Genomic DNA, 13,483 nt, shown 5'->3' on the forward strand with positions numbered 1-13,483 from the left:
TCTGCCGCCTGCACCACCCAGCTGGGCCTAGCGCGCGTTCGTCGTGAAGCGTCTCCACCAAAACTTTTTGACGAGCTTGCTGTCGCCAACACCAACATCTCCATTGTCGCCATGGCCAAGTCAAAGGACAAACGCTCGGCTAAGACGGACACGCCCAAGAAGAGCCACAAGTCAGACAAGTCAGACAAGTCCCTCATCAAAGTCGACAAAAAGGCGTTTGACCCGGCGCTAGCATCGCTGTTTGCTGCCAGTGTACGTTGATCGCATGTCTGGGCTGAAGAGTGATTGCTAACAATTCTCAGGCCGGACCTGTGCAAGCGCCTTCAAAGTCACGGTACCAAGCGCCCGAACAAGCGAAAGCGACCAAAAAACCCAGCGAAGATGAAGACGAAGGCGATGCGAACGATGCGGAACTGAGCTCGGCATCCGAAAGCTTACCCTCTGACGATGAGGATGAGGACGAAGACGAGGATGAGGACATGTCGGATGCTAGCGACGACTCTGAATCTGAAGACGAGGCCGCGCTAGCAAAACTGGGTGAAGCCGTACTGCACGGCGCAAAGGAAAAGCCAAAGAAGCGCAAGCGCGGCGACAAGGAAGAGATCGAGGATGCATATATGCGCAAAGTAGCGCGCGAGGAGGAGAAGGAGGAGGAGCAAAGACAGAAGAAACGCAAGACCGAGGAAGAGGACGACGAGGGTTCTTCAGACGAGGACGACGAGGATGAGTCTTCGGATGAGGCAGATGAGGGCAAAGAGACCAAGGACGCGGACAAGGCCGAGGACGTCACAATTCCCAAGCATGAGTCGCTCATGGAGAAGACCGACGAGAGCGCATCCGAGGTGGAGAAGGCGTCCCGCACTGTCTTCCTGAGCAACGTTTCGGTCGAGTGCATAAGCTCAAAGCCCGCAGAAAAGGCTCTCAAGAAGCACCTGGAGTCCTTCATACCCGACCTCGCCGATAACAAGCCCCCGCACAAGATCGAGTCGATACGTTTCCGATCGACGGCTCTCGATCCCTCGCTTCCCAAACGCGCTGCCTTTGCAACCAAGGACATCATAGACGCGACTACCAAGAGCACTAACGCATATGTTGTTTACACGACCAAGGTAGCCGCAAGAGAAGCTGTCAAGAAACTAAACGGCTCTATGCTGCTCAACCGTCATCTCCATGTCGATTCACTAGCCCATCCTATGAAGGTCGACCACCGCCGCTGTGTCTTCGTTGGCAACCTTCCCTTCGTAGACGAATTGTCCCAAACACCCGTGGCAGAAGGCGAGAGACCCAACAAGAAGAGGGCCGCCTCCGACATCGAAGAGGGTCTCTGGGTACACTTTGGCAAATGCGGTAAAATCGAGAGCGTGCGCGTAGTCCGCGATGCCAAGACAAGAGTCGGAAAGGGTTTCGCCTACGTCCAGTTCGTAGATGAGAACGGCGTCGAAGCCGCGCTGCAACTCAACGAAAAGATGTACCCACCTATGCTCCCTCGCAAACTTCGTATTACACGTTGCAAAGCGGAGAAGAAGAACAAGGAGAAGCCGAGAGGCCCACCGCCATCCAAGGCACCCAGGCCAGGCGGCCAGCCTGGTGCCGGTTACAAGCAGAAGTTGACTGAGGAGCAAAAGTCGATGCAAGGACGTGCTAGATCGATGCTGGGCAAGGTCGCCAAGGCACAAACCAAAGAGGGCTTCGTGTTCGAAGGCCACAGGGCGAGTGAGAGACAGGGCAAGAGTGGGCTCAAGTTCAAGGGCAGCGGCGGCCAAAAGAAGGGTGCCAATGGACGCAAGAGCAGAAGTGCGGGCTGGAAAAAGAACGGTGGGAAAAAATAGGCTGGCCTGCGTTGAGCATACATTCTACTATTCACGAGACTCAACCTGCGAGCATCGGAGTTGTCTAGTTCAGACAGTTATCGTTGCGTTCAATCGATACATTACATGCACATCTTTCCCTCAGAGCTTGCGTGCCTCAACCTAATCTGCGGACCTGCTGACTAGCGAAGATACTAGTATGGAAGTTGCAAAGCTGGTATGTGAAGATGTTAAGCTAAGGATACATTGGCTTGCGAAGATGCTGACGTAGGGTACGCGAAGCTCGCGCGTAAAGAAGCTCACGTTTGAACTAGCGGCTAAGCAAAAAGGTATGTGAACTTAGTCTCGCGACGGAGAAGGTTGTAGAGAAAGAAGAGAAGGATAGGTGGTAGCTTGATCCGACACGACCAGACCGGAGCGCGAGCTGTAGAAATGCGGGCATAGCCACTTGGACAACGCAAGACATATGCTAACATCTACATTTGCAGGCACACCACACAGGCTGTCTGACGAGGAGAAGCGACTCATCCTCCCATCGAGACAACCGTACTATCATACAGAAATGGGAATGGAATTTCTGATAAGTATGAGGATCCGTTGAACATAATGCTCGTTGAGTGTGATCTTCTCTTAGCTAGCTTGCCTTGCTGATACTATTTTGAATCAACATTCAAGATGTATCCAAACTCGAGTACACAAATTTCTCAAACTCGGTCAAGAGCTCGATAGCCTTCTCATCTCCGGTTGGTACAAGCTGAGAGAGATACACCCCGGCGACACCGTTGCTGACGTCGATCCACTATAGTTTGATGATGAGCCAGAGTCCACATCCACAGTTTGAAGACTTACCCAGTAGCAATTCGGCATGCCCGACCAGGTGAGTGAGTTCACTCCGCGTCGTTGCGGTACTGCAGTGATGTTGATCAAGCCTCCAATCCCAAAGCTGACAGGGACGTCGTCTGGGACAGTATTCCAGATAGCGTTACGGGACGGCAACGAGTACTCGGCTGGGTCGAGGCCCTTGGTTGTCTCGAGCTGAGGCTGAAACATCTCCTTGACAGATTCGGGCCGGAGCAACTCTCCTGTCAGGACACCTTGGTATATTTTGAGCAAGTCGTCCACAGTTGCGAACAGACCGCCCCCTCCAAAATCTGCCTCAACCCTGTCCGGCCAGTGAGGCTGCTTCTGTTCCTGCAACCTCTCACCCACTCGCTCCCAAACTTTGGCCTTTCGAGCTCGCGTCTCTTCTCGCTGGTCGGGATGGAAAGTAGCGTCATTGGCAGACACGACGTCGAAAATATGGCGTTGCATGTACTCGCCAAGCTTCATGGAGGTGATTCGTTCGACCAAAACTCCAGCCCAGTCAATGCCAGGCGAATACATCCATCGTTCACCGGATTCAAACACGAGAAAGTGGTGGGGAAACTTTTCTGCCTATAGCGCTTGGTGGTAAGCTAATGGTATTGGCGAGCGGGGTGAGCCAGCTTACGACAGATGTGGGAGGGCCAGGCAGTGGCTTACCCTGAAGCTCTTCGTAGCGGGTCAGGAGCGGATCCATGAATGTATAAGCCATGCCGCTGGAGTGCGTCAACAGTTGCCTGGTCACCAACATAATATGTTAGCAAAACGTGGTAAGCCTTTAGACGTGTCAAGACTTACCGGAGGGTGATAGCCTTCGTTGCGGGCCTGAAGAGGGCTTCATTCTCTTCATTGAAACCGGTCAGAATCTTCGGATCTTTCCACTCGGGCAGCACTTTGGCGATATCGTCATTCAGGTTTAGTAATCCTCTCTCGACGCATTGCATTACAGCAATTGTAGTCACCAGCTTGGTGGAAGAGGCGAGCCAATGCACACCATTGGACTCCGCGTCGTCGGATTCCTTTTCAAACGCCTTCATGTAGCGAAAAGAACCTTTTGATCACGTCTTATCAGCAAAACAGAAACAAAACAAGAGACAGGGAAAGGTGGACTCCTAGGTACCATACCATTTTTGCTGATGGCGCCAAGTGTAACTGGAGGGATAGGCTGCTTGTTTTCCTCAAATCGACGACGAATAGTATTGAAGGTTTCATCGAAAGAGGCCATGGTGGAGGACGTTCGTCGTGGTAAGAAGAGGTGTTGATTTCTCTTTATATTCAGGAGAAGCTGCGTGGTGCTGTCCCGTCTTATACTGTACGTAAACTTCATTGGCTTGGCTTCTTGCGCACAGCCCTGGGCGTTGCATAAGTGGCCATTGAATTACTGTGCGGATGTATGCTAGTAATATTGGCCCGATTACTGATCTAGAGCGGAATAAACCCATGGTCGGCGACATGGGAAGCATGAAATCCATATCAACTTCAGATACACCAGTCCTGACGGACATTGTATTGGTTCTTTGTCCTGACAGCACTAGACGGCGAAACGATCAAGCGGGGCAGAAGGATCACTTCGGTCTAATGACTCACTCCGGAGCTTCTCATGAATCGGGTCAACACACATAACGGCATGATGATTACGAACCACCTTGGCAGATCGCCACCGCTCATGTCATAGCCGACTTGATGGACAGCATGAACCTAGACCGCGGCTATCTCTTCAATGGCTTCGGGTTTGGAAGAGGTGAACTGGACTTGTGCCTAGAGACAAACCAGGTTTCGTTAAGGGCGTAATGGTCTGATACCAGCAGAGGAGCTGCAAGAGATAGTATTGTTCAAGAATGTGCTCGCTAAGTCTGGTCATATCTTGGTCTCTACCTCCTGTTCAGCTTCCAGCCTGTCTTTACTCTAGACTCATTAGGCAGCAGCCACATCGCTTGCCATCTTCAAGATGGCGTCTTTCTCGCAGAACTCAACCACCTTTTTGATCTTAGATCCATCCTCATTAAAGTACAAGAACCAAGCACCCGCAAAAGGGTACGTCTCTCCACTGCTCCTAACATACACATCGGCTTTAGCTGTAAAAGCGGCGCGGCGCGCCTCCGTGTCGATGATCAAATTCGACATGATGTTATCCTTGAACAACAATACTTTGATGTCATTCCCGAAGAGGTCCTGAAAACTTGTCGTGTCGAAGTACGAGTCCGTTGCAAGACCGAAAGCTTTGGGTACGGATGCGGGAAGTAGGTGACGTGTGCAGTCGGCTGTGACGTCGCGATTGATAATGGAAGCGTTGCTCTGAGCTGCGCCTTCTTCGAATGCTGATAAGAAGGCCCGAGCTGTTGCCTCAATTTGTTCTCTGAGGTTCGGTGTGGAAGGAGTTGAGGCCATGTTGGAGGACTAGGGTAGAGTTTTGTGCGAACTGAAGATAGAGATGTAGATAGTGGAAAGTAGTGGAGATATTGACTGCATATTGGGTTGCAACTGACGCCTACTTATGTTTCGCGCGTACCTAGGTAGCATCAGCGACTGTCTACCTCAAATTCCCGAGGTCGCCAACAGTCCTTCGCGGCAGTACACGTAAGTCCATGACTTAACGCCGTCCTTTGGATGATGCTTACTTAACAAGAATAGATCACATCATCTTGAGTACTGCCTTCCAAGACCTCCGTTGAGGGTCGACATCAGAGTGCGATGACATTTTCTCCCGTTTTGGCCTAGTGCGTTTGAGCCACGGAGGATCTTCGGCCGTACCTGCAGTCTAGCTTTAGCTCCACCCGATGACATTATCACCCTCTTCAGCCTAGCTCGCAGCTTGGGGCCGAAGCATCCACACAGCCCGAATGATGCGTCTCCTTTCAAATCAGCAATTCGAAGGTACCGCACCTGTAAACTAAGCCCAGATTTCGATATGAAGCGGCGGTGTGAGCCTTCTCTCAAGCTTATCCCCGAGAAAGCATGCTAAAGCGTACGGTGATTTCTAAGTCGTGTCTTTCTTGAGCGACGCTGTCTACGAATGAGACCAAGATGTCGCGTACAGAGCTTGGGTGAGTTGAGTACATAATTGATTCATTTGCCCCTCCTTCCGTTCAAACTCAGAATCCAATCCCTCAAGATCTTATCAATCCAGCTTACGCCATCTACGCAAGTCATATCTTCTGCCTTTATCCCTCCCAGCATCCCGCCAACACAAGAATGCCTCATTACGATGAAGCTCATGTTAAGCCGAATGGCCCTGGCGACGCGCGCCCAACAGCCTTGCAGATCATCAAAGACGAGAACCTTGAGAACAAACTCAAAGGTGAAGTCATTGTCATCACTGGTACCTCCTCTGGCATCGGCATTGAAACCACTCGTGCCCTGGCCACCACTGGCGCCATTCTCTTTCTCACGGCCCGAGACACGAGCAAAGCCCAATCTGCCCTTGCTGATATCTTCGAACCTTCGCGTATGCACATCATCGAGATGGATCAGGCAAACCTCTCTTCCGTACGTGCCGCTGCCGCCGTCATTCTTACCAGGACCGCTAAAGTCCATCTACTCGTGAACAACGCCGGCATCATGGCAATTCCCGACTATCGCCTTACGGCAGATGGCCACGAACTTCAATTCGGCACAAACCACCTGTCACATTTTCTTTTTTACAAGCTTCTAGAGCCCGCTCTTCTCGCAGCCGCCTGCTCCAGCCGCCCATCCCGCGTCGTCAGTCTCGCTTCCTCAGCGCACAACGTCTGCGGTATCAACGACTCCAACAACTACAACTTCCAGGAAGGCGATTACAATCCCAGCGTAGCGTACGCCCAGTCAAAAACGGCAAACATATACATGGCCAACGAGATTGAGCGCCGCTATGGCTCGCGCCATCTACACGCCACTAGCGTTCATCCCGGCTTAGTTCAGACGGGGCTGACGCAGCATATGCCCCCGGACGCATTCAAAGGTATGGAACATTTGTATCCAACCATGAAGAGCGTCGAACAGGGTGCTGCAACATCGGTATGGGCAGCGATCAGCGAAACATGGAAGCACAAGGGCGGCAAGTACCTCGTCGACTGCGCTGTTGCGGAGCCATACAAAGAAGGCGATGACAAGTACACTGCGCTTGGTTATGCTCCGCATGCTTACGATGTGGAGAAGGCGGAGAGGCTCTGGAACGACTCGCTCAAGCTTGTGGGATTGCCGAGTGATGAGTAAAACGTTCAGAAAGGGACAGCAGTGTTGACTCAGTGTACAATTAGACACATGATAGAAGTTCTATGAATACACCCATGCGCATTAGCACACCGTACTTGAATTTACTACCGGTCAAAGTTCTTATCGTGAAATCGTGATATCGGATATTGTACTGGTAGATCATGCTCGATTCGTGTTGGAACGTATTCGATGTATCGACTAATTTCCCATTGAAGGAAGACGCAAAGGTTCCTCTCCCCTCATCAGCCTCCAGCGATTACTAGATACAAGCAAATCGTCGCATCCCTGTACGGCCCATGACCACTTAGCCAGAAAGCCAGGGGTAGCCTCCCAACTCTTCATGTCGTGCGGCTCACCCCAAACAACGAGTCCCTTGCGACCCGCAGTAACCTCATCCTCATCACGTGCTACTACTGCGGTCGGCGGTTTTGACACAACCTTAGGGTCAGAAACCTTGATAGCAAGAGGCATACCTCGTCGCTCTTGGATCGGCGTAGCACCCATGAGCTCGCCAATGAGATCCTGCAATAGCTCCCAGGGATCGAAGAGTCCCTCATGCCTGATGAGATTGTCGCGCACTGAAGGAAAAGGAAAGAGGTTGATCCAGAAAGAGTGCAAACGCTCTTGCTGGATGCGAGTCGGGAAGAGTGAAGGGGGTATATTGGGATTCAAGGGATAGATGTTCGTGTCGTCGATGTAAGGAAGGCTGATGGGACATGTGGTTGGGGAAGGAGGCATATCGTTTGTCCACCCTGTAAGAAGCGCGTTTAGAGTACGCTTGTTTGAGACAAAGGCTCGGAAGACGTTGTATTGAACTAGGTGAAGGAGGTGGTCCGTAGAGAGGGGAAAGACCATGGACGGGGGTGTTAACGTAGTGGGAGCTTGACCCGGAGTGTGTGGAGGTGGCGTCCGGAGGACTACAGTGCGATCAGGAATGGATATCGATGCGTTGACCGTCACATCTTGAGCAGTGGGCTCTGTGGAATGGGATAGGCTTTCGTCAACTTCATCCAGACGCCAGCGCTCGATCTGGAACGGGCGCGACGTCTGAACAGAAACTGGGTTTTGCTTCTTGTTTCGCAGTCCTTCATCGAGATGAGCTCAGCCAAGGGCGAGATGCTTAAGACCAAACTCACGATGTGCCCTTTGGTTCTTTCGGTTCTGGACTTTCCTGCGCTGCTTGTTGGCCTCGGCTTCAATGTTGGTGGGTTGATACTCGACCCTGTTCGCTTCGCTTTCGGCTGAAGGAAGTGGGGTGACGAAGTGTTCCATGATTGAGCGTTAAAAACAACCCATCTTCTGTTGATGGTCGGTTGGTTGACTCCTACACGGTTACAGCCGCGAAGTCCGCAGCTATGCCCTGTTGACAGGCGTGGCGGTGCGGAGATTGATCCGCGCCGCCCCACTTCATTCGGGCAGCTTCAACCTTGAGAGAGGAGATCGGTTCAACAGCTTCCACTTTGAGCAGGACACTCTTGTGTTGAGACGCGCCGCCAGATCATCAAGGATGACCCCAACGTCAATACACCAAAGAAGCCACCATAGATCAAGATCACAAGAGCCGTATTCGTTGTTGCGTATGTGATAAACGACGAAGGCATCGAGGAGATGGACCTCGACATGGAGCAACTGTGGGAGGAACTGTTGGTCCAATGTTCACCACGCAAATTTCTGACTGCGCGTATGCGATCTGCTCTACGTTCGTAGAAATCTTTTGAATTAAGATGTCTAGCGCATATACACTTAGCAAACGGGAGAGACTTCAGACGAAACATAACCTTGTCAAGAATTACCGACGGACCGCAGATGCATGAAGCATGACATCAGAATTGTGATAAATGGCCACATATTTGCCAGGTTGGTCACCTCAACACAGTTTGTGTGGTAATCGTCGAATATTGTGCTTTTTGTAACCCTTGTAGGATTTGGCAATCAAAGGTGCCCGTGACACCTTGAAAAGTTTATCGCACACCGGCAGCCATGAAATGCCGTGTTCAGTGGCGGTTCACGTGCAGGAGCAACTAGATTACAGGCCGGTAAGCCCCCATCTCCTGGTAACGACCATGACTGGTGTTGCCACGGTGCGGGAACGCGGGCGCAATGTCGAACGTCTGGGGGATCTGCGATGGGGCAGATGCTAATCGCACATCAACGACTGCAAGAGCCGCACTGTGTAGCAAGATTAAGATGAAACGAGTGTAGTGACGCATGCGACAGGCACTTCACCGATGTTCCCTTGCCAACTCGCATTGGTTTCATCCGGGGTGTGCTGACGATAAATGCCTGATCCGAAGAGGAACGCGAAACGGACGGCTACGGGTGTCCGGATAAGCCCATGTGGAGCAGCTGAACTGGATTCTAGCAAGAACCCAAGATTACACCACTGGTTATTTCGCTATCGAGGCAAAGATTCGGTATTCATGCTGTAAAGAGTGGAATGAAGCGTGGTGCGGTAACGATGAGTTCTGCAAATGCCGACTTCCTGTAAAAGCCCTCGTGTGTTGCACACCAAACTTGTGGTAAACGAAGGATGAACGCGTGGAGGGGATCATGCACGTCAGCGGAAGATGTAACCTGATTAGATTAACATGATGAGCAATCGAAACTGATACGCTGCGTTTTAGGGCTGGCAGATACGTAGCCGAGCTGGATCGGTACGGTTCTGGTACTTGGGATCACACCTCGCGTAAATGCGACGGCATGAGTGAGGCTTTTGATTGACTGTCGTGGAACCTGGACAAATGAAATCACATCATCGCGGTCAGAGTCCAGAACAAAAGCAACCAACAACGGCTGATACTACCCAAACTACCCCCAACATGCCGGCAGAGGTAGGGTTGGGTGTCATTAGAGTTGACGGGTTTGCCGAAGCAGCACGAAGCAAAGATCCGGGCAAGGAGTTAGTGCCCCTTACATCCAAGTAGTGGTTGCATTATAGATGACATCCGTCTTCAGCCGCGGACGAGAGCACATGTTAGGGATGGGCCGAAGTATCAACAAAGTGGTGTGACTTGGCAGAGCGGCCGAGCCACTGTCGCGGGCCCGAGGCGTGGAGGTTAGGATGACGCAGCGATGTGCGACACAGGAGAAATCGGTGGCTGGTTTTCAGGCTTACCGGTCTTGAGACCAGGGACGATATGCGTCTCGGCTCGAAGAGCCAGGTCCCCAGTCCAGCTTGAGCATTTCCTTTGTTTTGTACAGTTTTTCCCGTGCGAAGCAGGGTCTGACGATCACAAGCTTGGACGTCGAAGTGGAGGCTGGGTCTGACTTTGGCCCACTTGCATCTGCATTCTGTTGTGCTTACGCTACAGCTGATGTGACGGCGGTGCACATATGCAGGTCTGAAGAGAAGGGAAGAAATGAGGTTTGCTCACGTGGTACTCCATGACATTGAGCTATCCAGATCATGCTGGATGGGTTGAGACGGAGGCGAGACAGGAACTGGGCCAATAGACGTAGGAGGCGGCTTTAAGTCGAGCGCGTCCAGACGTTGAAGGCTATGGAAGGTAGCTGCGCAAACGACTCCTTGTTCGATGCGGAGCGTTCTGCTGGGAATTGCTGGGAATCGCTGTGGTGGGTTCAGAAGCTAGAGCTCGTTCAGAGTTTGGCGCCTACAGCCCCGACGGATCATCCGTCTGGGGGCACTGGGCGCAATTTCGACGGGGCGCCAATCACCCGCGATATGCCAGCTTAGCTGACGCCTGCAGTTGGCTATACATCAAATTGTCCGATTGTTTTTTAGGTCGCGTGAATTGTGATTTGTCTGAACCAGGAAATTCGATATCGCAGCGCGTGTGAGGAGAAGATGGATAGTCCCGGGCGGCGCGGAGGCTGGAAATGCACGTGCCTTCTCCACGAGCGTCACGGGTCGGGTTAGCCTCGGGCTCTTGCATCTCAACCCCGCTCGAATGGCCTACACTCTGCCATCATTCAGTATCAACGTGAAAACTCGAGAATGAAATGGGGAGAGACAGATACGCGCACTCATCTGTGTCGTTCCGTCTGGGAAGCGGCATACCGTCTCGTCGTGACGTAGAGAGATGCCGTGTGTGGCTGCCTTAGACTCACCAGGTATTAAGCGGGTCCCTGCTCGCTTAGCGCGTTGGGCAGGCACGAATAGAAAGCGTCCTCAGCGCCTGCCCTCGTTCCTTCCTCGACGAATCATTTTTCCCTCACTAAAGTTCGCCATCTTCATCTCACTCAAGACGTGTTTGCGCGGACTGGCGCGCGGAACACCACAAGAATACACCCTAGCTTCTCCGCCGCTCCCAAGGTTGCTTTGCCTCCAAAAGGCACCGCCTGCTCTCGGCTCTCAGCAATTCGTCAGGCCGGACTCAAGACCTGTCTGCATCTCCCACCTGGGCAGCCATAGAACGGCAAGCAGATCACGGGATCCAATCTTCCTGCAAGACGCAAGCACCTGTAAGTCCACTCCGTCGCGCTATGCAACTCGTTATCACCATGTCCGACGATCAAGTCCTTTCAAGCGACGGCGCATCGATTCAGACACTCCCGTCGCCGTCGCAAGACTGTATTACCGTCCCTCGCTATGCTTCTCATTTTCCTTTTCGGCTTACAGGCATGCCGCATGCTCTGGTGCTACACATTCGCGCGCCTTGCCTCCACTTCACATGCTAGAGGCTGACGTCGCATTCAAGGCAACACAAAGCTCACCAAGCCTTTTGTATCCCGCGTTCTGTCCGCTACTTGGACCACGCCGCTGCTAAAGCTGTCATTGCGCAACGACAATATACATTTGTCCGCTCGCTGGTCGCCCTAGACTTCAAACCCGAAGAGCATTCAGACCGGCAATACGACCTTGACGCCCGCCAACTGACGAAACAAGGTAAGCGCACTAGCTCACCGCGCATGCATATGCCAGCGCATCATCCCTTCCAATCGCCCACCCCGCCAGCACAGCGTCCAATGCTCTCTTGATTTGGCTGACAATCATTGTAGGCGACTCTCATCTTCCTCTCGTGACTGGTGAATACCTGCAACGGCTCTTCCCCACTACTACGGCGCGGGCCTCTAGAGTGCAGCTTCATCCTCGACAAATCGCTCCATCATTTGTAAACGCGCACTGCCCCTCGACGTCCAATCACCACTGCTGCGCCTCAAACCTGGAAGCTAAAGCCGTGCGCTCTAGCGAATTCGCCTCAAGCACGCCTGGCCATTGACAGCGCATCAAGTATCGGCCCTGCCGCGACGTGACCGCCTGCCTGTATTACGCGCCTCAACTGCGAGCCTCTCGCTACCTCGTCTTCACGCAACTAGGCCCACAATCTACGCATTGTAGACAGCCATGACCGACTACGCACAATTCCACGGGCATGCGCCCGCGCCCAACCCGCAGCAAATGCAGTTCGGACAGCAGCAGTCGTCCCCAATCCTTCCATCGAATGGAAACTTCGCGCATAACGGCCAACCACATCCCCAGCACCACCCGCAGATGGGCTTCCCTCAGCATCAGGCCTACATGGCTGGTATGCAAAATCCATACATGCCCTCTCAACAGCAACAACATCAACAGGCTGCTGCGTTAGCTACGGCTGCAGCAGCAGGACCAGCCGGATACTACGATCAAACCGCCATCTCAGGTCAGCTAGCACAAGACCCACGCGCATCTCCACGCATGTCAGTATCCCAGATGAAGGGGGATGGACGCGCTCCACGATCGCCGACAAACGTTTCCAATGCGATGAACAACGCGCTCCCATCTCAAGTTCAGATGACCCCGACTCAGATGCAACAAAGGCGAATGAGCACTCAAATCAGTAGTCCTGCGATGCAGCAGCCACAGCCTGTCATGAACCATGGCGGCCCCAGACCCTCCGTCCCTCCGATGCCCCAGCAATCGCAGCACCAACAATCGCCTGAGCTTGTCGCTGGAGGTGCACAACCAGAAGAGGCGCCACTCTATGTCAACGCGAAACAATTCCATCGCATCTTGAAAAGGCGTCTCGCGCGACAGAAACTCGAGGATGCACTGAGGCTGACATCCAAGGGTCGAAAGCCATACCTACACGAGTCTAGGCACAACCACGCCATGCGCCGTCCCCGTGGTCCTGGCGGTCGCTTCTTGACCGCAGAAGAGGTGGCTGCGATGGACAACGCAGCCGGAAAAGGCGAGGGTGAAGACGGCAACAAGGAAAACGCGTCCATGCCTCCCAAGCCTGCCAGCTCTGGCCCCAAGCGCAAGGCATCATCTACACAACTCAAGGGAACACCTACCATCAAGAAGAACAAGGCAGGTGCCGTGCAGCGTCACAGCACGAGCGAAGAGGATGAAGATGAGGACGAAGACGATGGTGAGGATGAAGGCTAAGCTCTCCTCCCGCCCGGGCCTCTGCCCACTCCCGTCGATCTGATTTCTATACCCTTTTAATTTCGACACCTGATCTTCTTGAGAGTTCCTCCAAGGAGCTCCCCTTCATTTCACGACTTACGAAGCGAGTGCTTTTGGGACACCCGGTTGGTTTATGCATTTTACCCCTGTTGTCAGATTAATGACACTTTCACACACAAATTGTCTTATCAATGGACTGGGTCGGATTCGGGTCACACATAAGGCAGGGCGGTCGGAGCATACGGCACTCACTCGGATGTTGGGAGTTCTGTTG

General features: G+C 52.8%; 6 protein-coding genes across 6 annotated transcripts; 3 read left to right on the forward strand and 3 right to left on the reverse strand.

Moving 5' to 3' along the window:
* Positions 1–111: 111 nt before the first annotated feature.
* Positions 112–1,829, forward strand: J4E79_006902 (uncharacterized protein; the record flags this gene model as incomplete). The annotated part of the gene is made up of 2 exons (XM_049355770.1): positions 112–252; positions 303–1,829. 2 exons carry the CDS (start codon positions 112–114, stop codon positions 1,827–1,829), a joined length of 1,668 nt encoding a protein of 555 aa, XP_049209799.1.
* Positions 1,830–2,478: 649 nt separating this feature from the next.
* On the reverse strand, positions 2,479–3,894 carry J4E79_006903 (uncharacterized protein; the record flags this gene model as incomplete). The annotated part of the gene is made up of 5 exons (XM_049355771.1): positions 2,479–2,607; positions 2,658–3,242; positions 3,298–3,406; positions 3,468–3,700; positions 3,790–3,894. 5 exons carry the CDS (start codon positions 3,892–3,894, stop codon positions 2,479–2,481), a joined length of 1,161 nt encoding a protein of 386 aa, XP_049209800.1.
* Positions 3,895–4,583: 689 nt separating this feature from the next.
* Positions 4,584–5,057, reverse strand: J4E79_006904 (uncharacterized protein; the record flags this gene model as incomplete). The annotated part of the gene is given in 2 exon segments (XM_049355772.1): positions 4,584–4,716; positions 4,732–5,057. 2 exon segments carry the CDS (start codon positions 5,055–5,057, stop codon positions 4,584–4,586), a joined length of 459 nt encoding a protein of 152 aa, XP_049209801.1.
* Positions 5,058–5,861: 804 nt separating this feature from the next.
* Positions 5,862–6,860, forward strand: J4E79_006905 (uncharacterized protein; the record flags this gene model as incomplete). The annotated part of the gene is made up of 1 exon (XM_049355773.1): positions 5,862–6,860. One exon carries the CDS (start codon positions 5,862–5,864, stop codon positions 6,858–6,860), a length of 999 nt encoding a protein of 332 aa, XP_049209802.1.
* A 198-nt stretch (positions 6,861–7,058) lies between these two features.
* Positions 7,059–8,132, reverse strand: J4E79_006906 (uncharacterized protein; the record flags this gene model as incomplete). The annotated part of the gene is made up of 2 exons (XM_049355774.1): positions 7,059–7,945; positions 7,997–8,132. 2 exons carry the CDS (start codon positions 8,130–8,132, stop codon positions 7,059–7,061), a joined length of 1,023 nt encoding a protein of 340 aa, XP_049209803.1.
* Positions 8,133–12,165: 4,033 nt separating this feature from the next.
* On the forward strand, positions 12,166–13,188 carry J4E79_006907 (uncharacterized protein; the record flags this gene model as incomplete). The annotated part of the gene is made up of 1 exon (XM_049355775.1): positions 12,166–13,188. One exon carries the CDS (start codon positions 12,166–12,168, stop codon positions 13,186–13,188), a length of 1,023 nt encoding a protein of 340 aa, XP_049209804.1.
* Between the last annotated feature and the right edge of the window lie 295 nt (positions 13,189–13,483).

The sequence above is a fragment of the Alternaria viburni genome, assembly GCF_023758015.1.
Source record: "Alternaria viburni strain BMP 2772 chromosome Unknown scaffold_14, whole genome shotgun sequence".
NCBI lineage: Eukaryota > Fungi > Ascomycota > Dothideomycetes > Pleosporales > Pleosporaceae > Alternaria > Alternaria viburni.